General features: G+C 48.2%; 1 protein-coding gene across 1 annotated transcript in view; it reads left to right on the top strand.

Annotated features, from left to right (window-relative positions):
* Dnah14 (dynein axonemal heavy chain 14) overlaps positions 1-24,906 on the top strand; it is a gene marked incomplete at its 3' end in the record, with an annotated part of 195,772 nt that overhangs the window by 144,620 nt on the left and 26,246 nt on the right. Inside the window, 8 exon segments of the mRNA XM_042672409.1 lie at positions 4,319-4,510; positions 5,503-5,684; positions 9,006-9,114; positions 9,972-10,097; positions 12,728-12,822; positions 14,169-14,328; positions 15,776-15,907; positions 18,650-18,745. Coding sequence (XP_042528343.1) covers positions 4,319-4,510; positions 5,503-5,684; positions 9,006-9,114; positions 9,972-10,097; positions 12,728-12,822; positions 14,169-14,328; positions 15,776-15,907; positions 18,650-18,745 — 1,092 coding nt within the window.

Here is a 24,906-nt window from a genome sequence, read left to right as displayed (position 1 = left end):
TTTGTCTAATGTATTGCTAGTTGGCTGTCTTTCTAGTTTAGTAACTATGTCCTTAGCTATACGGAAACTTTTTTTTTTTTTTTTGGTTGGTCATAGCATTTGAACTCTGGGCCTGAACATTGTCCCTCAGCTCTTCAGCTCAAGGCTAGTGCTCTACCACTTGAGCCACTGCACTACTTCCAGTTTTCGAGTGGTTTATTGGAGATAAGAGTCTCGCAGCCTTTCTTGCCCAGGCTGGCTTTAAACCCTGATCCTCAGATCTCAGCCTCCTGAGTAGCTGGGGTTACAGGCGTGCGGCACCGGTGCCACCCAGCTTTAGAAACTTTTTATTTATTTTAATGTAGGCCTACTTGCCAAGTCTCTCTTATCTATTGCGCCCCAGGGACTCTATTCAGGAAGTTCCTGCCTGTACCCATAAGTTCTAATGTCTCTCCTACTCTCTCCAGCAGTAGTTTCAGAGTTTGGGGTCTGACATTGAGGTCTTTGATCCACTTTGAGTTGATTTCAGTGCGTGGCGACAAGCAGGGATCCACTTTGTTTTCTGCATGTTGCTGCCCAGTTTTTCCTAACACCAATTATTGAAGAGGCTATGATTTTTCCACTGAATGTCTTTGGCTCCTTTGTTGGATATTAGATGACTGTAACTATATGGTTTTATTTCTGGGTCTTCTAATCTGTTCCATTGATCTTCGGGTCTGCTTTTGTGCCAATACCACCCTGTTTTTGTTATTAAGGCTCTGTAGTAGAGTTTGAAGTCTGGAATTTTGATCCAGCCTATGTTGCTTTTTTGCCTAGAGTTGCTTTGGCTCTTCTGGGTCATTTGTTGTTCCATATGAATTTTTGGATTGTTTTCTCTATCTCAGTAAAAAACATCATTGGGATTTTGATGGGGATTGCATTGAATTTGTGTATCAATTTTTGCAGTATGGCCATTCTCACAGTACTGATTCTATCCATGAACATGAAAGGTTTTTCCATTTCCTGGTGTCCTCTTCGGGTTTTTTTCTTGAGATTTTTATGGTTTTCACTATAGAGACTTTTACATCTTTGGTTAAGTTAATTTCTAGGTTTGTTTGTTTAAGGCTATTGCATGGACTTGTTCTCATGATTTCCCTTTCTGCTTGTGCATTGTTGGCATACAGAAAGGCTACTGATTGTTGTGGGTTAATTTTGTGTCCTGCTACTTTGCCAAAGTGGTTGATTAGCTCTAGGAGCTTGAGGGTGGAGATTTTGGGGTCCTTTAGATATAAGATCATGTCATCTGCAAATAAGGCTAGTTGAATTTCTTCTTTCCCTATGTGAATCTCTTTAATGTCCTTTTCTTGCCTTATTGCTCTGGTAAGATTTCCAGAACTATATTGAAGAGGAGTGGAGAAAGTGGTGTCTTGCCTTGTTTCTGATTTTAGGGGAAATGGTTTTAACTTTTCCCCATTTAGTATGATGTTGGCTGTTGGTCTGTTGTGTATAGCCTTTATTGTTTAAGGAATGTTCCTTCCATTCCTAGTTTCTCCAAAGAAATGAATGGCTGTTGTATTTTGTCTAAGGCTTTTTCTGCATCTACTGAGATGATCAGGTGGTTCTTGTTCTTGGCTCTGTTCATGTGAATTACAATTATTGACTTGCATATGTTAAACCAGCCTTACATCTGTGGGATGAAGCTTACTTGGTCATAATGTTTGATTTTTTAAAATTTCTGGATTATGTTGGCCAATACTTTATTGAGGTGCTTTGCATCTGTGTTCATTTGAGAAATTGGTCTGTGTCTCTCTCTTTTTGCTGGATCCCTGCCTGGTTTGGGGATGAGTATGGTATTGCCTTCATAGAATGAATTTGGAATTTCTCCCTCTGTTTCTATTTCACAGAAAACCTTGAGGAGTAGGGGCTGGGAAGGTGGCTCAGTGGTAGAGTGCTTGCTTTGCATGCCTGAGGCCCTGGGTACCAGTCCTCAGCACTACATAAGCAGAAAAAAGCCAGAAATAGTGCTATGGCTCAAGTGGTAGAGCACTAGCCTTGAGCTGAAGAGCTGAGGGACAGCGCCCAGAGTTCAGGCCCCACATCTGGCAAAAAAAAAAAAAGAAAAAGAAAAGAAAAGAAAACCTTGAGGAGTATTGGTGTTAGTTCATCTTTAAAAGTCTTAATAGAAGTCAGCAGTGAATCCATCTGGTCCTGGGCTTTTCCTTGTTGGAAGACTTCTGATTACTTCCTCTATCTCGTTGTGTGTTGTTGGACTGTTTAACTGGTTTTTTTTTTTTATTGTTTTGGTTCCATTTAGGAGGTTTGTATGTCTCTAGAAATTTGTCTATTTCTGCTAGGTTTCCTTTTTTTTTTTTTTTTTTTTTTTTGGTCGGTCGTGGGGCCTGAACTCTGGGTCTAAGCACTGTCCCTCAGCTCTTCAGCTGAAGGCTAGAGCTCTACCACTTGACTCACAGAGCCACTGCTGGTTTTCTAGTGGTTTATTGGAGATGAGAAACTCACAGACTCTCCTGCCCAGGCTGGTTTTGAACCGTAATCCTCAGATCTCAGCCTCCTGGGTAGCTAGGATGACAGGCCTGAGCCACCAGCCCGGCTCCTTTTTTTTTTTTTTTTTGAGTATAGGTTTTGAAAGTAGTCCTTTACAATCATTTGGATTTCTTGGATGTTTGTTGTAATGTTTCCTGTGGCGTCGCTGATTTTATTGATTTGATCTTGTCTCTCTTCTTCATCAATCTCACTAGTGGTCTGTCAATTTTATTAATTTTTTGAAAAAAATCCAGCTTTTTCTTTCATTGATTTTATGTTTAGTTTTTGGGTTTTTTTTGTGGGGGTTCTCTACTTAGTTAACTTCTGCCCTAATCTTTGCTATCTCTCTCTGTCTAGTAGTTGTGAGTTTGGTTTGTTCTTGTTTTTCTAGCAGTTTTAATTGCATCAGGAGGTTATTTACTTGTTTGTATTTTCTTTTTTTTTTTTTTTTTTTTTTAAAGAATTGTTTATTTCTTAATTTTTTTTTTTTTTTTTTGTCGGTCGTGGGGCTTGAACTCTGGGCCTGGGCGCTGTCCCTCAGCTCTTCAGCTCAAGGCGAGCGCTCTACCACTTGAGCTACAGCGCCACTTGTTTGTATTTTCTTTATGTGTGTGCTTAGAGCGATAGTTTCCTCCCAGCACAGCTTTTCCTATGTCCCAGAGGTTTTGTGTTTTCATTTTCATTGAGTTGTAAGAACTTTCTAATTTCTTCCTTAATTTCTTCTGTGACCCAGGTGTGAGCTACATTTTAAAATAGCACATTTGTCTGGTAAGTTGTCTGATTTATTAACTAGATTGTGAGTGGTAAGGAAGAACAGAGAAATTCTGATTCAGGTGTGGTGAATAGTGAACTCAAAGAGTAATAAACCATGAATCCCAGCCAGAAATCTATTTTATGGACATGTCAAAACAAAACTCCCTTCTGCAACTCACTGGTGCCAATAAAAAAGTATATGGGAGAAGGGAAATCTGTTTTAATTATTCGGGTTGATTAATTAGGTTAATGTATGTTTTAATTGTTTGGGGTGGTTAATTAGGTTACTGTATGTTTTAATTGTTCGGGTTGGTTAATTAGGCTAATGTATGTTTTAATTGTTCTATTGTTAATTAGGTTAATGTATGTTTTAATTGTTCTATTGTTAATTAGGTTAATGTATGTTTTAATTGTTCTATTGGTTATTAGGTTAATGTATGTTTTAATTGTTCTATTGGTTATTAGGTTAATGTATGTTTTAATTGTTTGGGCTGGTTAATTAGGTTAATGTATGTTTTAATTGTTCTATTGGTTAATTAGGTTAATGTATGTTTTAATTGTTTGGGCTGGTTAATTAGGTTAATGTATGTTTTAATTGTTCGAGCTGGTTAATTAGGCTAATGTATGTCTTAATTGTTTGGGCTGGTTAATTAGGCTAATGTATGTCTTAATCATTTGGGCTGGTTAATTAGGCTAATGTATGTCTTAATCATTTGGGCTGGTTAATTAGGCTAATGTATGTGGTTCTGTCAGGTTGATAGCTCTCGTGTGCAAGTGCGTGTACACCGCGTGTACAAGGCAGCTGCGGGGGGGGGGGGGGGGGAGAGGCAGGGTTCTTCCACTGTCACACTGGACATCTTCTGGGGTCTGAATTGTGCGTTGATGAGGTACACGTTTCATTTATAAGCATCTCCCCTCGAGAGTGGAGCCGGGTGGGCCTCATGCCTCAGCTCCCTCAGAAGAGCTCTGTGGCTAGCACGCACTTCATGCACAATTGGTCTGTCTCTCGCCTACCCGATTGAACCAGGTTTCAAAGATGTTGATAACATATTTTTATTAATTTCAGAGACTATTTAAAAACCTGCACATCTGCCTGGTCATGAGTCCTGCAGGATCTCAGTTTCGCCAGACCTGCCGACGGTATCCGGCCATGGTTAACTCGTGTACCATCGACTGGTACCAGAGGTGGCCTGAAGAAGCTCTCCTTCTGGTGGCCAACTCTTACCTAAGGGAGAAAGTGAACTTAAAGCACAGACAGGTACCTGCTGCCCGTGAAGGGCTCACTTTATTCATCACCCCTGACAGTATTTGAGCTCTGAACAGCATTGAACTCTAGATGGGCAGAACAGGCAGCTCTAAGCCAGATGGTGAAGTGAGTTCATCTGTTTATCTTGACTCCTTGTCAGCCCCCCGTCTCCCTCCCCGCTCACCAGCCCATTTTAAAGATGGCAGCTCTGTGCTTCCTGGTTCTCCTCTCTGCTCTGTCCCTGTGGTAAGCAGAAAGGTGTCTGTGGAGAGACAGGAGGGTCTGTTGGCAGACCCTTTGGTAAGATGTCTACTCGACATTGTGAATTGTTCTGGCACATCTACAGCAAAGAAATAAGAACTCTCCCCACAGTGTGAACTTAGTGCATGATTGGCGAGCCAGTGGTGAGGAGCTCCTCCAGGGTGAAGAGGAGGGGGTGCTGAGGAGATGCTTCCTAAGAGGGCTGGAGAGAGCCGTCTGTGTGGAGGGAGGAGGGGAAGCTGCTGCTGGATTGACAGTGATCCTCTGGGCTTGCGACTACGCACAAGCAACCAAGATGGGGTTATGTCTATACGCGCTGGGCACTCCTTCTTCTCTGGGCCCTTACACTTTTGTAGCCTTGTTTGACTCAAGGAAATTTCCTCCAATATCTTGGAGTCAACATTGTTTGACTCAAGGAAATTTCCTCCCTCAACATCTTGCTATTCTCAAGTACTTTTACAAAGGAATTGAGATATTATCCCTTGGCATGGTCCTGGTGCCCTAAATCCGCCAGCAGTTACATCAAGCCTGAGGGCGAGGCCTGGGAACAGCCGTAGACCACACTCGCTGCCTGGCTGCCTCCTCTGCCTGCCTCCTCCAGCCACCCCATGGTACCATTTGTCCAGAATCTAGACACACAGCCCTACATCTCAGAAGTGACCAACCACTTTCAGTTATCACCCTTCTGCTTGTGTATATTCAGATTGCTGGCCCTTGATTCTTTAAAAAATATTTTTCTTCAGCACTTAAGAGAAAGATTTGCCCTAACGTGTGTCCAGATCCACAAAAGTGTAAGAGACTTGAGCACACAATACCTTGAAGAAACTAAAAGGCACTACTATATCACTCCTAGTAGCTATTTACAGTTCATGGAAACATTTGTACATATTTTGAGGTCACAAGAAGAGGAGATGGAAAGAAAGAGGTAAGACTTTATTTCCATGCATGCATTTTATATTGGTGCTGTTATTCTTTGTTTTATTTTTGTTTTGTGGAACTTGTTTGTGTTTTGAGATGAGACTAGCTCATCTCTGTGTGTCTAGTGTTGGGATTGCAGGCATTTGCCACAAGGCAAAAGCACCTGGCCAGCACTTTTACATGAGAGAGAGAGAAAGAGAGAGGGAGGGGAAGGAGGGAGGGAGCGAGGGAGAGAGAGGAAGAAAGGAAGAGAGAGAGAGAAAGAAAGAAAGGAAGGAAGGAAAGAAAGGAAAGAAAGAAGAAAGAGAAAAGAAGGAAGGAAGGAAGGAAGAAGGGAAGGAAGGAAGGAAGAGGGGAGAGAGAAGCACAAAACAATGAGGCCATATAGGGTAAAAGCCATTTTGAGGACAAACAAAGCATCTCAGGGGGGGGGAGGGAGAGAGGGGAAGAGGGAGGGGAGAGGCCACCTGTCTGGAACCTGGAGGATGACCGCAGGGCCTGTGCTGTGCCCACCCGGGTGGTGAGGCCGCAGCATGGCCACCCACCTCTCAGCTGCCAGGGGCTCCTCCCCCAGGAGACAGGAGGAGAAGCCTCCGTAGCAGCCTTGGGTCTAGTTTTACGGAGCTTTTGTTGCAGTCGGTGGGGTGTGGGGCAGCTGAGCCTGCTTGGCCAGCACAGGGGCACCGTGAGGACCGTGAGGCCGGGGCCCATTCCGGAGGCAGGGGGCCCTCGCCAGCTGCTGCTGCAGGCAGGTTCTACTATGAGAGGCTTCCTGGTTCCCCAGAGACCCCCAGAGAAGAACCCAGCGGTGATCAGCGTCTCCCTACACCCAAGGAGCCACCTCACACCTGCATCTCCCTCCTCTTCCTCCCTCCTGCCACCCACGTCCAGAGGACATTCCTTCCCTCTGTCCCCCTCTTCTGAAACATCTCCCCATCCCCCCTCTCCTGGACCCTCTCCCCATCCCCCCTCTCCTGGAACATCTCCCCATCCCCCCTCTCCTGGACCCTCTCCCCATCCCCCTCCCCTGGAATGTCTCCCCATCCCCCCTCCCCTGGAATGTCTCCCCCTCCCCCCTCCCCTGGAATGTCTCCCCATCCCCCCTCTCCTGGAACGTCTCCCCATCCCCCCTCTCCTGGAACATCTCCCCATCCCCCCTCTCCTGGACCCTCTCCCCATCCCCCTCCCCTGGAATGTCTCCCCATCCCCCCTCCCCTGGAATGTCTCCCCATCCCCCCTCCCCTGGAATGTCTCCCCATCCCCCCTCCCCTGGGACATCTCCCCATCCCCCCTCTCCTGGAACGTCTCCCCATCCCCCCTCTCCTGGGACGTCTCCCCATCCCCCCTCTCCTGGAATGTCTCCCCATCCCCCCTCTCCTGGAATGTCTCCCCATCCCCCCCTCCCCTGGGACATCTCCCCATCCCCCCTCTCCTGGAACGTCTCCCCATCCCCCCTCTCCTGGGACGTCTCCCCATCCCCCCTCTCCTGGAATGTCTCCCCATCCCCCCTCTCCTGGAATGTCTCCCCATCCCCCCCTCCCCTGGGACATCTCCCCATCCCCCTCTCCTGGAATGTCTCCCCATCCCCCCTCCCCTGGAATGTCTCCCCATCCCCCCTCCCCTGGAATGTCTCCCCATCCCCCCTCCCCTGGGACGTCTCCCCATCCCCCCTCTCCTGGAACGTCTCCCCATCCCCCCCTCCCCTGGAACGTCTCCCCATCCCCCCCTCTCCTGGAACGTCTCCCCATCCCCCCTCTCCTGGAATGTCTCCCCATCCCCCCCTCCCCTGGGACGTCTCCCCATCCCCCTCTCCTGGAACGTCTCCCCATCCCCCTCTCCTGGAATGTCTCCCCATCCCCCCTCCCCTGGAATGTCTCCCCATCCCCCCTCTCCTGGAACGTCTCCCCATCCCCCCTCCCCTGGAATGTCTCCCCATCCCCCCTCTCCTGGAACGTCTCCCCATCCCCCCCTCCCCTGGAACGTCTCCCCATCCCCCCTCTCCTGGAACGTCTCCCCATCCCCCCCTCCCCTGGAACGTCTCCCCATCCCCCCCTCTCCTGGAATGTCTCCCCATCCCCCCCTCCCCTGGGACATCTCCCCATCCCCCCTCTCCTGGAACGTCTCCCCATCCCCCCTCTCCTGGAATGTCTCCCCATCCCCCCTCCCCTGGGACGTCTCCCCATCCCCCTCTCCTGGAATGTCTCCCCATCCCCCCTCTCCTGGAATGTCTCCCCATCCCCCCTCTCCTGGAACGTCTCCCCATCCCCCCCTCTCCTGGAACGTCTGCCCATCCCCCCTCTCCTGGAACGTCTCCCCATCCCCCCTCTCCTGGAATGTCTCCCCATCCCCCCTCCCCTGGGACGTCTCCCCATCCCCCTCTCCTGGAATGTCTCCCCATCCCCCCTCTCCTGGAATGTCTCCCCATCCCCCCTCCCCTGGAATGTCTCCCCATCCCCCCTCCCCTGGAATGTCTCCCCATCCCCCCTCTCCTGGAATGTCTCCCCATCCCCCCTCCCCTGGAATGTCTCCCCATCCCCCCTCTCCTGGAATGTCTCCGCATCCCCCCCTCCCCTGGGACGTCTCCCATCCCCCCCTCTCCTGGGACGTCTCCCCATCCCCCCTCCCCTGGGACGTCTCCCCATCCCCCTCCCCTGGGACGTCTCCCCATCCCCCCCTCTCCTGGAACGTCTCCCCATCCCCCTCCCCTGGGACATCTCCCCATCCCCCCTCTCCTGGAACGTCTCCCCATCCCCCCTCCCCTGGGACGTTTCTCTCCAGGACTCCCTTGAGTGCAGCTGTCTGTGTACATTCACAACTTCTTACCATCGATGTCCATACCTGTTCACAAGACCTGGATCTCTTACAGCCAATCTAGGCCTCTTCCCACACTCTTGATCATGTAATCTATTTGCAATGGAAGCACCTTCCTTGGAAATATTCACAGTTAAAGCCTAAGAGGGGCTGGGAAGGTGGCTCAGTGGTAGAGTGCTTGCCTTGCATGCATGAGGCCCTGGGTTTGATTCCTCAGCACCATATAAGTAGAAAAAGGCAGAAGTGGCGCTGTGGCTCAAGTGGTAGAGTGCTAGCCTTGAGCTGAGGAGCTGAGGGACAGCGTCCAGGCCCCATGACCTACAAAAATATTTTTTTAAAGACAGACAGGTATGTGCTAAAGCACACAAGAATGCTGCACGTCTACTTGGTACAGTCTGTGTGCTCACGCAACCTTATTAACACTTGAAAACTCCAAAATCTGATGCTTCTGCCCCTATACATTTAGAGTTAAAGAAGAGGAAAAAAATCACTGCCCCATGCTCCCTCTCATCCACAGGAAGCGTTTCTCTGTGGGTCTGTCTAAGATCCTGGAAGCAACCTCACTAGTTAAAGATATGCAGGAGGAACTCTTGATTATTGGCCCTCAAATAGAGCAAAAAACAAAGGTATGTTTTATTTGAAATTGTTCTTGAAGACCCAGTGTTAGAAAGCAAAGGCTCTGACAAAAGTGAGTTCAAATTCCAGGGTAGCTGTGCAGCCTTGAATAAATGCTTAACCTCTTTTGGTCTCAATTTCCTTATCTGTAAAATGAGGGAGGAAACTGGAGGCACGGCTTGAGTACAGAACAGAACACGGAGGCCTCGAATTCAAGCCCAGGTGCCAGAGAAAAGACAAGAAAAGGAGGGCAAAACAGCAACAAGAACAGAAAAATAGTAATGTGATTACACTTAATCATTTAAAGTGACATAAGGAATCTCAGTGAAAGCTATTGGTCAACAGGGACTTGGGAGATAGAAAGACATAGAGACAGTTATTCAAAGCAAAATATAGAATGTGTATCTGAAAATGGAAAAAAAAAAAAACAAAAAAAAAAAACCTTGGTGCAATTTAAAAAGAAGAATGATAAGGAAGTAACATGGGTCCTGGGTGGGAAGCGGCGTCAGCAGGAGGAGGAGGGCCGACGAGGTGAACAAGCATGAATACATTCAGCATGTGTATGTTATAAACGTGGGTGGTCCACGCGCAATTCATCTGAACTGTGATGTGAGCGCTGCCGCCTGCCCAGTATCCCAGAGGGCACAGTGGGCCCCTGCCCGTGGGTAGGGCTGCGAAGGGGCTGGGCCCAGGGAGTGAGCTCCTCCCAGCCCTGTGTCTTGTATGGGATAATACTAATTGTGTTCATCCAAATTAATCTCTTAAAAACTTATTACATGCTGGTTGTGATGAATTGAATAGTAATAAAGCAAGCTATTTGACTCTCTCATGCCTCTAAATTCCTTCTAATAACCATTTGGTTGACTAGGAAACAGAAACCCTAATGGAAAAACTACAGAAAGATTCACAAGTAGTTGAAAAAGTTCAGATGCTTGTTAAACAGGATGAAGAAATTATGTCTGAAGAAGTAAGGATTGTGGAAGATTATGCTCAGGTAAGCCCCTCCGAGAGCCTCCAGGTGTAAAAGGGTGGACTGTCCTTAGTGCCTAGTGCCCAGCCAGAGATACTTTTTATCCTAGCAAATACTTACTGAGTCCTCACCACACACAAGACACTATTAGATGGCAGGTAGGGAGAAAAGATGTCAGCTTTGGAGGCTTTTTGTGTTCCACGAGACTCACCCAGCCCTTAGGAGAAGCATCTGCAAGACATGAGCCGCCCCAGGGCTGCTGGGACCTGCCACCTCCACCGTTCACCGTTCACCTGGCCATTCTCCCATTCCCTGCCTTGACTTGCTCATCAGGAGCCCACATGGTTTTACTCTAGTCTGACCAGAGATTGGAATGGAGCTATACCTCCTGTCTTATGTGTGTGTGTGTGTGTGTGTGTGTGTGTGTAGATAGACAGATATAGAGAGATACATATATTTGTATACATGGCTATTTCCCAACGTGTATGTAACTACCAGTCACACGCACATGCTACTATCATGGGCTGAAATTACAAAGCATGAGACAGATGAGGTTTTGTGAAAGCATCCCATGGCTCTGGTCATGGGAGGTGCTTTGGTGTCTTCTTGTCTGTGTCAGGAACAAAAGCAGTCAGCCCATCCCACTCTCGGCAGTCCAAATTGCTTTTCAGAAATCTTTTTAGCTACTGCCATTTTTGATAGTTTGGAAATTTCTTTCAGCTGCCAACCTTTTGAGAACTGTTATCAGAGGGTATTAGCAGCAACAGCCTTTCCAGGCTTTTGTAGAGGGATGAATTTTAAATATTGTTTAAATTGATTATATTTATTAGCCAGCTTTGGATCATTCTCATTACAGAGATATATTCCAATAGTTATGTTATTTTTGGTAATGTTGCTATTTATCATAAACTCACCAAGAAATAAAAAATGTTCCCAATAAAATCATATGATTTCCATGTTGCTGGGAATTAAGTCCAGGGCCTTGGGCTTACTGGGCAAGGGCATTTGGCTAAGCTACACCTATAGCCCTTCGTTTTTGAAGACAGAGTCTCCCTATGTAGCCCCCCTGCCTTTGTCTCCCAAGTGCCAAGATTACAGGTGTGTACCACCATATCTGCCTTAATCATATGATTGCCTGATTAAACAAACCACTGTCAACTTCATCCTAAATTTATTTTTCCTTAATAAATTACTGATTTGGGTATGGTATGAAATTCTTTATCACCGTTTGCTCCTCAGTATCAGGATAATGGCTAGTGATTTTATCAGACATTTACTTTTAGTTAATTTTCCACAAATTTTTGTCTTTAATATATACTTATAAATAAAAGGTAAGATCATGCAATAAGGTGCTTTTTACAATTCTGTGTGGAAATCTGTACTCTCTCCCTGATTTTGTTGGAACATTCCAATACATCATTCCAAATGCAACAATTGTTACTTAAAACCTAGAAACAGCCGGGTGCTGGTGGCTCATGCCTGTAATCCTAGCTACTCAGGAGGCTGAGATCTGAGGATTGCGGTTCAAAGCCAGCCCGGGCAAGAAAGTCCATGAGACTCTTATCTCCTATAAAACACTCAGAAAACCAGAAGTGGTGCTGTAGCTCAAGCGATAGAGCGCTCACCTTGAGCTGAAGAGCTGAGGGACAGCACCCAGGCCCAGAGTTCAAGCCCCACAACCAACAAAACAACAACAACAAAAAACCTAGAAATTCTGACTAATTCTGTTCTATACAACTTCCTTTAAAAAAAAAAAAAAAAGTGGATCGTACATTTAAATGAAAATCAAACTCTCCCTTTACAGTTTTATGCTTCTAATAAATAGAGTTTTCACTGAACTCAAAAGGTGCAAAACACTGCCCATAGTCTTCTGGGGCTAGGACCTGTAGGCCAGGCTTACCCGTCCAGGTGACTCGGGCTCTATATCTTACTGTCACGTGGTCAGGAAAATTGGAACAGTAGACAAAAGAAGTTTCTGAAAACCATTTCTATTGCAGATGACTTACACTGTGAAGTCACTATTAACAGTATAAATATTATTTCCACCTTACCTCCCCATAACTCCAGTACCTCCTGCCTGCTCAGAGGGGCAGAGACCTGAGTGTGTTAAACACCTCACTTAGCAGGTTTAAGAGGCGTGGGCAGTCCTTCAGACATGAAGCAAGAGTTCATGAGCTGCACCATTCTTCAAATGGGCATCCAAATGGAACCCTAAGTCTGAATGAGAAAGCTGTGTGTTTTCTCTTCCACAGACTGCATAACTCTACACATAGGGCTGTGGCATGTTTCCAGAAGAAGAAACATGGGTGCACATATGTAAATCACACGGATGCAGAACTTCGTGCATTGTAAAATGTCCAGTTCAACACATAAAAGTTTAAATGGAAGGCTGGGAAGGTGGCTCAGTGGTAGAGCGCTTGCCTTGCATGCCTGAGGCCCTGGGCTCGATTCCTCAGCACCACATAAGCAAAAAGAAAGAGCCGGAAGTGGCGCTGAGGCTCAAGTGGTAGAGCGCTAGCCTTGAGCTGAAGAGCTGAGGGACAGCGCCCAGGCCAGAGTTCAGGCCCCACGACTGGACCCAAAAAAAAAAAAAGTTTAAGTGGGCAACTAACTATATTCAGTCATAGTGTTTGGGGCTTACTCTTTTATTGCAGAAAACTGCCAATGAGCTAAGAAGTGTGATGCCAATCTTAGAAAAGGCTGTTGAGGCTCTAAATTCATTGGATAAAGCTGATGTTGCTGAGTTAAGGTAAGTAGGTCACCTATTTCTTTTGAGATGGAAAAACAGAATAAAATATAGATCCAAGCTGGGTGCTAGTGGCTCACACCTGTTGTCCTAGCTACTAAGGAGGCTGAGGTGTGAGGATCATGGTTCAAAGTCAGCCCAGGTAGGAAAGTCCATGAGACTCTTATCTCCAGTTAACCACCAAAAAAATGGAAGTGGCTCAAGTGGTAGAGTGCAGCCTTGAGCAAGCGTCCAGGGACAGCATCCAGGCCCCAAGTTCAAGCTACAGGATCAGCACACACACACACACACACACACACACACAGAGACAGAGACAGAGATCTAGGTTAAATATTATAAAATATTCCAATTTGCATTTATTTTTACACATTTGGCTGTGTTTCATTACATCTGGCACATTTGGTGGGTTACTCATTTTATGATACCATCAATTGTAAGGTATACCAGGATTTTAAGGAGAAAAGAACGCTGTCCATTAGCTGTGCAATGTCATTTCCTACACTGAATCCTAGTCCCTGAGGTGTGAAAATCTCCATCTCCAAGCTGATAGTATTGCTGAGCTGCAGTTCCAACCAAGAGCCCCATGTGTGCACCATTTGGGCCCCGGGGCTGTGGATGGAGGGCAGGGCACACACAGAAGCACCTCCACCTTATGTGCCCTCCCAGAGGGAGGGAGAGGGGCTAAAGACAGCACGTGAGAAAAGACTGGAAGCCATGAAACACTTCAGGCTCCAAGGCTGGGTCCTGTTAGTTCAAATTTGAACTAGAGATTTTCTTAGGTTTTATTAGCACAAATTATTATACAAAGAGGCTTCATTGTAATATTTCTAACACGTCTATGATTTACTTTGACCAAATTCACCCCATCTGTACTACTTCACATCGGTTTTAAACGTTTGTCGTACCGTTTTCACACATGTACACGAGTGTGCTTTTGTAATTTTTATCTCACACACCCTTTCCTTTGCCCTTCCCTCACAGTCTCCCTTTTGCGGGTGAAAAATGTGAGATTTGTCTTTCTGAACTTGATTTACTAATTTCACATACCATGATGATCTCCAAATGCATCCATTTTCCTGAAAATGCTGCAGTTCCATTTTACTATTTAGCAAATAATACTTTGTTGTGTACAACTTCATTTTCTTTCTCCAGGCATTGGTTGGTACCTAGGCTGGTTTTATATCTTGGCTGATGTGAATAGTGCTGCTATAAACATGGTGTGTGTGTTGTGTGTTGATTCATACGAGATACATGCCAGGGGTGGTGCAGCAGGATTGGGTGGTAGTCCTCATCTTAGCTCCTGAGGCCGCCTCCACGGAGCTGCATGTCGACGTTCCTGTCTGTCGCAGGGTGTACACACGCCCACCCTTCCTCGTACTAACTGTCATGAATGCAGTGTGCATCCTGCTTCAGAAGAAGCCCAACTGGGCCACAGCAAAGCTGCTGCTCTCAGAGACTGGTTTCCTGAGGAGACTGACTAACCTGGACAAGGACAGCATTCCTGATAAGGTAAAGAATTCTCCCAAGATGAGTACAAGATTGATGCTTTCCGTAGTTCTAATCTATGAAGCCAAATAGACACAGTGGAATTAAAATTCCAGATTGTGATTTTTTTAAGTTATAAAACAAATTTTAGCACACACACACACACACACACACGGAAGAAAGTAGTTAGAGATAAACAACCAGAGAGCAAGTTGCAGAAGAAACAGAAGAAACTGCTTGGAAATGTCCAGCAAAGCAGCCGATGCCTGAAACCAGAGGACAGATGTCTCTGCATCTCTTAACATACCGAGGATTCACGTGGGGCAGCATTGTAGAGAGGACCTCTTGGCTGGATGTGGTATGCTATGAGTGTACAATGATTACATAAAGTTATAGGCCTCAGTGGCTCACACCTGTAAGCTCCTCAGGAGGCTAAGATCTGTGGATCATAGTTCGAACCTAGCCCAGGCCCCAAAATCCCTGAGACTCTTCTCTCCAACTAACCACCCATAAAAAGCAAAAGTGGAGCTGTGGCTTAAGTGGTAGCGCATCAGTCCCAAGTGAAAAGCTAAAGGAGACTACCTAGACTCTGAGTTTAAGCCCTATTAAAAGCAAAGGAGATAAAGGGGGTGGGGAAGAAGGGGGAGGGAGGAAGGGAGGGAGGGAGAAAAAAAGCAAGCAATACTTTACGTGAATAAGAACACCCCGGTACACAAGTTACACCCTTTTTTTTGGAAGGTGGCTCTCCCCCCAATTCCTGTAGCCCATATATAGCACCTCCTTCTGAGAACTGACTCCCCAAAAAGTCCCATATCCACATAATACAACCCATGTGACCGCCCCCTAAAATCTTGTTTGAATTCCACCCATCTGTCCACTACTGCCCCCTCCATTCCAGCTTGGAGCGTCTGGCAGGTCTGTCCCCCAAAAGCCTTGGGCCTGTAAAAAGAAAAAAGAGAGAAAAGAACACACCAGTGAAAAACTGAGAGGGGTTGCCTACTCTTTGACTTCCTAGTAAAATCATTCTTCCAGGCAAGAGGGGTAAGGATGCCTGAGAAGAGCTTCATTGTAATGTGACTCCCACGGGTGGACCAAGTTCCAGATGTCTCGCTGTGGGCCGCTGTGAAGCCAGGGCATGTGGCGCAGCGTGGCCAGGCCTCCCAGAGCCCTGGGGCGCAGGGCTCTGCGAGCCACAGGGGTGGGGGAGCAGAATGCTGTCCCCTCCCAAGGAGATGCAGTCGGACGCCAGGCCTCCGTGCACAGATTTCCCGTGCTGGGGCTCCTTCAGGGAGTCCTCAGAAGAGCTCCCTGGCAGGCCAGCCCCAGCCGGCCCCAGCCAGCCCGGGCAGGCTCTTCCTGCTCTTGAGCATCTTTGACTTAGCTGAAAAGTAGTTGAAGTAAAACGCCATTGTCATGTGCATTAAAGAAAACTCCAGATGAACACATTTTTGTCACGAATAATTCTCTCTAGGTTTTTCTGAGACTGAAGAAGATTTTAAGCCTTCCTGATTTCAACCCAAGCAAGGTCGCCCTGGTCTCCATGGCTTGCTGCTCCATATGCCAGTGGGTCATAGCTCTGAACCACTACCACGAGGTGCAGAAGGTAGGCATCCTCCTCTCAGAAAGAGACATCCTCCTCTCAGAAGGAGACATCCTCCTCTCAGAAGGAGACCTCCTCCTCTCAGAAGGAGACCTCCTCCTGTCAGAAGGTAGACATCCTCCTCTCAGAAGGAGACATCCTCCTGTCAGAAGGAGACCTCCTCCTCTCAGAAGGAGACCTCCTCCTGTCAGAAGGAGACATCCTCCTCTCAGAAGGAGAGATCCTCCTGTCAGAAGGTAGACATCCTCCTGTCAGAAGGTAGACATCCTCCTCTCAGAAGGTAGACATCCTCCTCTCAGAAGGAGACCTCCTCCTGTCAGAAGGAGACATCCTCCTCTCAGAAGGAGACATCCTCCTGTCAGAAGGTAGACATCCTCCTGTCAGGAGACATCCTCCTCTCAGAAGGTAGACATCCTCCTCTCAGAAGGAGACATCCTCCTCTCAGAAGGAGACATCCTCCTCTCAGAAGGAGACATCCTCCTCTCAGAAGGAGACCTCCTCCTGTCAGAAGGAGACCTCCTCCTGTCAGAAGGAGACATCCTCCTCTCAGAAGGAGACATCCTCCTGTCAGAAGGAGACATCCTCCTCTCAGAAGGTAGACATCCTCCTCTCAGAAGGAGACCTCCTCCTCTCAGAAGGAGACATCCTCCTCTCAGAAGGTAGACATCCTCCTCTCAGAAGGAGAGATCCTCCTCTCAGAAGGAGACATCCTCCTCTCAGAAGGAGACATCCTCCTCTCAGAAGGAGACATCCTCCTCTCAGAAGGTAGACATCCTCCTCTCAGAAGGAGACATCCTCCTCTCAGAAGGAGACATCCTCCTCTCAGAAGGTAGACATCCTCCTCTCAAAAGGAGACATCCTCCTCTCAGAAGGTAGACATCCTCCTCTCAGAAGGAGACATCCTCCTCTCAGAAGGAGAGATCCTCCTCTCAGAAGGTAGACATCCTCCTCTCAGAAGGAGACCTCCTCCTCTCAGAAGGAGACATCCTCCTCTCAGAAGGTAGACATCCTCCTCTCAGAAGGAGAGATCCTCCTCTCAGAAGGAGACATCCTCCTCTCAGAAGGAGACATCCTCCTCTCAGAAGGAGACATCCTCCTCTCAGAAGGTAGACATCCTCCTGTCAGAAGGTAGACATCCTCCTCTCAGAAGGAGACATCCTCCTCTCAGAAGGAGAGATCCTCCTCTCAGAAGGAGACCTCCTCCTGTCAGAAGGAGACATCCTCCTCTCAGAAGGAGACCTCCTCCTCTCAGAAGGAGACATCCTCCTCTCAGAAGGTAGACATCCTCCTCTCAGAAGGAGACATCCTCCTCTCAGAAGGTAGACATCCTCCTCTCAGAAGGTAGACATCCTCCTCTCAGAAGGAGACATCCTCCTCTCAGAAGGAGACATCCTCCTCTCAGAAGGAGACATCCTCCTGTCAGAAGGTAGACATCCTCCTCTCAGAAGGAGAGATCCTCCTCTCAGAAGGAGACATCCTCCTCTCAGAAGGAATCCTCCTCTCAGAGGGAAACACTTCAGTCAGATGCATTGTGTGAGCTCACCTATTAGCTCTTCTTAAAAGTTTCCAAGACAGCAAATGCTATATTCTTATTTGTTGTAATATTCTGACCATAATGAACTACTTTGTACATATACAGCATCCCTGGAAAGTTCTCTTTAGCAGTTGATACCTACACACATCTCAAAGAAAAGGGGAAATTTTCCTATTTTACTCTTTTGTTAGCCTATATGATTAATACAGCTTTCCTTGTGACAAGTCTTGTAGATGCCTATAGTATCCTTTGAACAAATACACCTGCTGTATTTCCTTAGTCTCTCTCCCTCCCTTCCCTTTTTTCGAACAGCATTTGGTGGGTTTTATTGAACCATCTTTGTGTGTGTGTGCGTGTGTGCGTGCATGTGCGTGTGTGTGTGTGCGCGTGCGTGCGCATGTGTGCATGCATGTGCCTCTCCTTTCCCGCTCATTTCCTGCTGATACCCTCCAGACAGTTGCCTTTTTATACTAATGATCATCATCATGATCACATTAGGTCTAGATCCTATATTTGAGTGAAAACATGCAATACTTAGCTTTTTTGAGTTGGCCCTTTTATTTTCAATTCCTTTTACTGTTGTTATAGCGGTGATGTACAGAAGGGTGACAGTTACACAAGTCGGGTACAGAGCACATTTCTTTTGGGACAGTGGCGCCCTTCCCTTTCTCTCTCCCAGTTTTTCCCTCCCTTCCCCACCCACGGTTATACAGTTCATCTTCTACAAGGTGTCCGGTGAGCACCGCTGCTGCATTTGCTCCCCTTTGTCCCTCCGTGTGTGTGCCTCCTCTTACACTCCCAAAGACAGGTAAATGAAAAAGACAAGAGCAAAAAGGAAAAAAGCTTGTTTCCATTTTCTCGAGTTCATTTTGATGTATGTTATTTTATATGAGCAAATGCACATTGGCAATGTGATTTCAATGAATGTTATAAGATCTGATGCACCAAGGCATTGTGACTTGGCTTCTTGCTCAATATAGCATCTATTTCCATCCATCTTTCTCAAAATGGTATAACTGCATTCTTCTTTGTGGCTAAACGATACTCCACAATGTAAATGTGCCACATTTTTATCCATCTTTTAGTTGTTGGGCATCTAAACTGATTCTACAACTTGGCTATACTCAGGTGTTTCTGTAAGCCCGAGTGTCTGGTTTTCATGAAAGGCATGCTGAATAGTCCACTTGACACGTCCCGTCCTTCTCTTTCAGGTAGTGGGCCCTAAACAAATCCAAGTCGCTGAGGCGCAAAATGTCCTTAGAATTGCAAGGCAAAGACTGGCTGAAAAACAAAAAGGTGTACAGCTGGTAAGAAGTTTTCTTTTTACTTATTAAACTCTCAGTACTTTTATGAACTATACAAAAGCATGGAGAGACAGCGACCACCTCGGGGGGGCTGAGATGCTGGGGGTATTGGAGTTCTTGCCTGAGATGCGAGGCCTGGCACCCTCCCGGCACCAGGGAGGACGAGCGTCACCACAAAGGTAAGATCAAAAGATCAAGGCAAGACTGAGTAAACAATACAGATCCACATGTAAAGCTCCTAGTGCTCGCTGCGTAGTAACACGTACAGTAACGGTAATGATTGTGCAATAGCATTTTAATTTAGCATTTCACCAGATTTCTCTGGGAGAAAGACGTAAGTGGGGACAATGTGTCTTCCTCGCGCGACCTGTTTGTATCAGTTACTCTGCCACCTTGGAAAGGCATGGTTCTTTCTGAAATGTCTGATTTTGAGTGGGAGCGTGCGGAGGCCCGCCACACCAGTCCCTGTGCAGCCCTCATCCTGAGCGTGTAGAAGCCAGACCGCCAGCAGGCAGCCAGGCCTACCTCCCGCCAGCACCTGCCCTGCCTGGTGCCTTCACGTCATCATCAACACCTAGGGGGTGGTGTTTCATTTTAAAATCCAGACCTCTGTCTTCTCAGAATCCAGAAAACCTGGCAACCAAACACAGCTTTTTCACTAGAGCCACGCCTCCACTTCTGGATATTTGCTTGTTTTTTAGAGATAATAGTCTCTCAGACTTGTCTGCCTGGACTGGATCTCAGCTCGGATTGCAGGCATGGCACTGGCACCTGGCAGAGCCCTACCCTCACTTGGCTGTGATCAGTCCATGGACTGCCTGGTCCTGGAAGGGTTCTTGCATACTCCTACATCCACACAGAATTGAGTGTTTGTGAAGGAAGTCAGTGAATTTGGCCTTGGTTCATTTCACATTGGTATATCATGGTATTTGTTTTACTGTAACTTAGCTGTATAGTTTTGTTTTGATAGGTGCTGGACAGCGAATGTTTGCTGAGCTTCTGCTGTCCTCTGAGTGCCATGCTGGCACTGTATGGACCTTTTCCTCACTTAATCTTCAAAACAATATTTAGAATTATGTATTTACAAAGGAGAGAACTAAACTTGAAAGCATTTCTTTAAGCGCTCAAGCTGTTGGGGTAACAGTAGACATACTCTGATTCACATCTGTGCAATCTGAAGCCTATGTGTTTAACTATACAGTAAAATCCTAAGATAGCCAGCAACCAGTGAGGATGCCTTGCGCAGCCCCCACTGCTGAGCTCACAGATGAGGTCTGGGCGGGACAGGCCGGGCCGGCACCCTGTGGCGGGCAGCAGCCAGCCTCCAACTTGCTGTAGTGAGGACCGGGGATTTACACAGTGACTCAGACAAATGTAATAGACGCATCGCCAAGCACCCAGTGCCTTCCTCTGCAGTGCTGCGAGGCATCCTGCAGCTCAGTCTGCGCTGGGCCACAGCATCAGTCTCAAACGTTAATCCACGCCACCACAGAGGATGAAGTTTGAAAAACCTCAAAACTGGGAAACTCACTGATACACAGGAAGTAAATCACACATCTTAATGGATCCGAGAAGAAGGCACAAGGGAAATTAGCAAATGCACAGAGACAACTGAACAAGGGCAGTGTTCCAGAGAAAACTAAGTTGAAAAGAAGGAAAGGTGCTGTACAGAGGGGTTACAGTTACATAAGTAAGGTAATGAGTGCATTTCTCATCCAACAGTATCACCCCTGCCCCGACTCCCCTCATTACCTGACTGTAACCCCTCTGTACATCTCCTTTACAAAAAATAAATAAAAAAAAAAACAAGAATTGTGCTCCCCTGCCTGCTGTAACCATCTCTCAGGCAGATAGAGCTTTCCAGAAAAGATAATTCTGCATTTATAAATAGGTGAACCAAGAAATTAAATAGTAGTCTCTTCACTTGTACCTTTTCCACTTGATACACACTCCCAGCTTTTACATTATTTCTGTTTTTAACAAGATGTCTTAGTGAGAACTGTTTAAAACTAAGCTGATAAAATGTTCATGCTGTGTTTGTATCCTGGGGGAAAAAAAGAAGGAAGATTGCAAATCAGTAACCTGAAGGAACTAGAAAAAGAACAAACTAAACTCAAAGCAGGCTAAAAAAAAAAAGAAATTAGAAAATTAGAACTGAGCCAAGCGCTGGTGGCTCACACCTATTATCCTAGCTACTCAGAAGGCTGAGATCTGAAGATCCAGGTTCAAAGCCAGCCCAGGCGGAAAAGTCCCATGAGACTCTTATCTCCAATTAATCACCAGAAAACCAGAAGTGGCTCAGTGGATCAAGAGGTAAGAGTGATTGCAATGAGCTAAAGAGCTGATGGACAGCACCCAGGCCCAGCGTTCAAGCCCCACGACCGACCCCCCAAAAAAGGATTAGAAAATTAAAACAGAAAAACAATGTAGAAAATTGGTGAAGCAAAAAATTAAAGGATTGGGAGGTCGGGGTGGGGGGAGGGTTGTAGCTGAGGAGGTGGGAGGAAAGGGCTAGTAGGGGAAATACAAAGGAGGAGGCAACAATGCTGGATAAGAAATGTACTCATTGGGGCTGGGAAGGTGGCTCAGTGGTCGAGTGCTTGCCTTGCATGCATGAGGCCCTGGGGTCAATTCCTCAGTACCACATACACAGAAAAAGCTGGAAGTGGGCGCTGTGGCTCAAGTGGTAGAGCACCAGCCTTGAACTGAAGAGCTGAGGGACAGCGCCCAGGCCCAGAGTTCAAGCACCAGAACCAACCAAAAGAAAAAGAAAAAGAAAGAAAAGTACTTGTGACTTTGCTCATGTAACTGTAACCCCTCTGTACAGTATTTTCACACAAAAAAACTTAATTTTTAAAAAATTAAGTGATTTTTAGAGATCATCAAAATTAACACATCTCTAGTTTAAGCAGAGCAAGACAGAAGAGAGAGAGAGCAGGGAGGGAGGAGAAGCAAATAACTAAAACCAGAAAAGCCTCTGACGTAAGCAGAGAAGGACCAAGGGAGACAGAGAGAGGAGATACAAATCAGAAAAGAGATTTTTAAAAAGAGAGATTAAAAAAACTTTTGTATGAACAAGTATACATCAAAAAAAATCGACAACGTAAGAATGGACCAATTCCTTGAAACACCTAGATTATCTAAACTGACCTGAGAAAAAATTAGCCCATATAAACAAGAGATTGAATTGATGGTCAAAACCTTCCCAACCAAAATATTTAAAGAACCAGCATTGGTCCCTCTCAAAGTTTTCCAAAACTTTGAAGAGGAAGTATTTTGTCTTTTGGGGTTCTTATAATAATAACATCATTAAAGCGGCAGATGTGTAGTTCTGTGAGAACTGCATGAGTTGGGAGGGCTGGCAGAGGGTGGCTTTGGGCCTGACGTGAAACTTGTGGTAATAATATATCATTTGTAGGATTAGGATTTTAGCGTGGGAATTTGGAGAAGATACAAACTTAGAGGCTATAAGTGAAGTACCTAGGAAATTCAAAGGAATTGAAACAGGACTACAAGCACCAGCATGTAAATGGTCAATATCCAGCAGGTGTCCTGTTGAATGGACACTAGAAAAACAGCAACTACAATTACAAAATATCTAGGAATAAACTTTCTTACAAAATAGGCAGTATCAGGGCTGGGAAGGTGGCTCAGTGGTAGAGCGCTTGCCTTGCACTGCATGAGGCCCTGGGTTCGATTCCTCAGCACCACATAAGCAGAAGGGAAAAAAAAGCCGGAAGTGGCGCTGAAGAGCTGAGGGACAGCGCCCAGGCCCAGAGTTCAAAAAAAAAATGGAAAACAAAATAGGCAGTATCAGCATATCAGTATCAGCATATCAGAAACTATAAGGCTATACCAAATAAAAAAATTTTATTTTTCTCTCAGTGGTGGGGCCTGAACTCTGGGCCTCAGCTCTTCAGCTCAAGGCTAGTGCTCTACCACTTGAGCCACAGCGCCGCTTCCAGCTTTTTTTCTTTTGTGGTACTGAGGAACTGAACCCAGGACCTCATGCATGCAAGGTAAGCGCTCTACCACTGAGCCACCTTCCCAGCCCAAAATATTCTTGAACAAAACAATATTCTAAAGATGTTAGTTTCCCTAAACTGGTCCATAAACTTGAAACAGCTACAATTAAAATGCCAGCTGATTCTTTTTGGAGCTTTTCAAAATAATACTATAAATGTGGTAAGTTTAATAAAAAAAAACTTGCAAGCACAACTAAATCAACCTCAAAGGGGAAGGCAGGGGTACTTGCAGTCATGGGGGTGGGATGTAGTTTGGCGCTTTGCAAATGCTGGAGCGCTTGGCACGGCTGTCACCAGGTGGGGCGGAGCGCAGCTCCGAGGAGGCCTCACCAGGCCGCCTGCAGGTGTCTGCGGCCCGGCACCCTGCCAGGAATCACGGGTGGCAAGCATTCGACTCAAAGTGAGAGCTACTGCGACCCCGAATGAGGGCAGCGTGCGTGGCCAGGCAGCGGCACCCAGAGGCAGCGGCACACAGGGCGCGCAGTGCGCGGAGCACCCTGAGCCCAGAGACAGCGGCACACGGGCGCGCAGTGCGCGGAGCACCCTGAGCCCAGAGACAGCGGCACACGGGGCGCGCAGTGCGCGGAGCACCCTGAGCCCTGAGCCCAGAGACAGCGGCACACGGGCGCGCAGTGCGCGGAGCACCCTGAGCCCAGAGACAGCGGCACACGGGACGCGCAGTGCGCGGAGGACCCTGAGCCCTGAGCCCAGAGACAGCGGCACACGGGCGCGCAGTGCGCGGAGCACCCTGAGCCCAGAGACAGCGGCACACGGGGCGCGCAGTGCGCGGAGGACCCTGAGCCCAGAGCCCAGAGACAGCGGCACACGGGACGCGCAGTGCGCGGAGGACCCTGAGCCCTGAGCCCAGAGACAGCGGCACACGGGCGCGCAGTGCGCGGAGCACCCTGAGCCCAGAGACAGCGGCACACGGGGCGCGCAGTGCGCGGAGCACCCTGAGCCCAGAGACAGCGGCACACGGGGCGCGCAGTGCGCGGAGCACCCTGAGCCCTGAGCCCAGAGACAGCGGCACACGGGGCGCGCAGTGCGCGGAGCACCCTGAGCCCAGAGACAGCAGCACACGGGGCGCGCAGTGCGCGGAGGACCCTGAGCCCTGAGCCCAGAGACAGCGGCACACGGGCGCGCAGTGCGCGGAGGACCCTGAGCCCTGAGCCCAGAGACAGCGGCACACGGGGCGCGCAGTGCGCGGAGCACCCTGAGCCCAGAGACAGCGGCACACGGGGCGCGCAGTGCGCGGAGCACCCTGAGCCCTGAGCCCAGAGACAGCGGCACACGGGGCGCGCAGTGCGCGGAGCACCCTGAGCCCTGAGCCCAGAGACAGCGGCACACGGGACGCGCAGTGCGCGGAGGACCCTGAGCCCAGAGCCCAGAGACAGCGGCACACGGGGCGCGCAGTGCGCGGAGCACCCTGAGCCCAGAGCCCAGAGACAGCGGCACACGGGCGCGCAGTGCGCGGAGCACCCTGAGCCCTGAGCCCAGAGACAGCGGCACACGGGGCGCGCAGTGCGCGGAGGACCCTGAGCCCTGAGCCCAGAGACAGCGGCACACGGGCGCGCAGTGCGCGGAGGACCCTGAGCCCAGAGACAGCGGCACACGGGACGCGCAGTGCGCGGAGGACCCTGAGCCCAGAGCCCAGAGACAGCGGCACACGGGGCGCGCAGTGCGCGGAGCACCCTGAGCCCAGAGCCCAGAGACAGCGGCACACGGGCGCGCAGTGCGCGGAGCACCCTGAGCCCAGAGACAGCGGCACACGGGGCGCGCAGTGCGCGGAGGACCCTGAGCCCAGAGCCCTGACTCGCATGTTCCCTGTGCCAGTAGGCCACTCCCCAGGGTGTCCCCCACTCCACACACACCTCTTCCTATTTTAGAAGTGGCCCTTTTGTCCACCTGAGCCCAATGTAAAAGATGCTTGGGGAGCGCGTAGGGAGTGTGGGGAGACGAGGTTCCCGGGGCTGCACTGCTGGAGACAGGCAGGGGCGGTGCACGCCAACGCCGGCTGAAAATCTAGATGTGATGGGAAAAGACAGAGAATGATGGCTCTTGACATGGCAGCAGGGCAAGGACATTTTGAGAGAGGAAGGTAGCATTTTGGAACACGCGCTTGGGCATCTGCGTGCGTGG

The sequence above is a fragment of the Dipodomys spectabilis genome, unplaced genomic scaffold, assembly GCF_019054845.1.
Source record: "Dipodomys spectabilis isolate Male_0828 unplaced genomic scaffold, ASM1905484v1 ptg000706l, whole genome shotgun sequence".
NCBI lineage: Eukaryota > Metazoa > Chordata > Mammalia > Rodentia > Heteromyidae > Dipodomys > Dipodomys spectabilis.
Note: the sequence above shows the minus strand (reverse complement) of the source record. Positions and strands in the feature narration are given on the sequence as shown.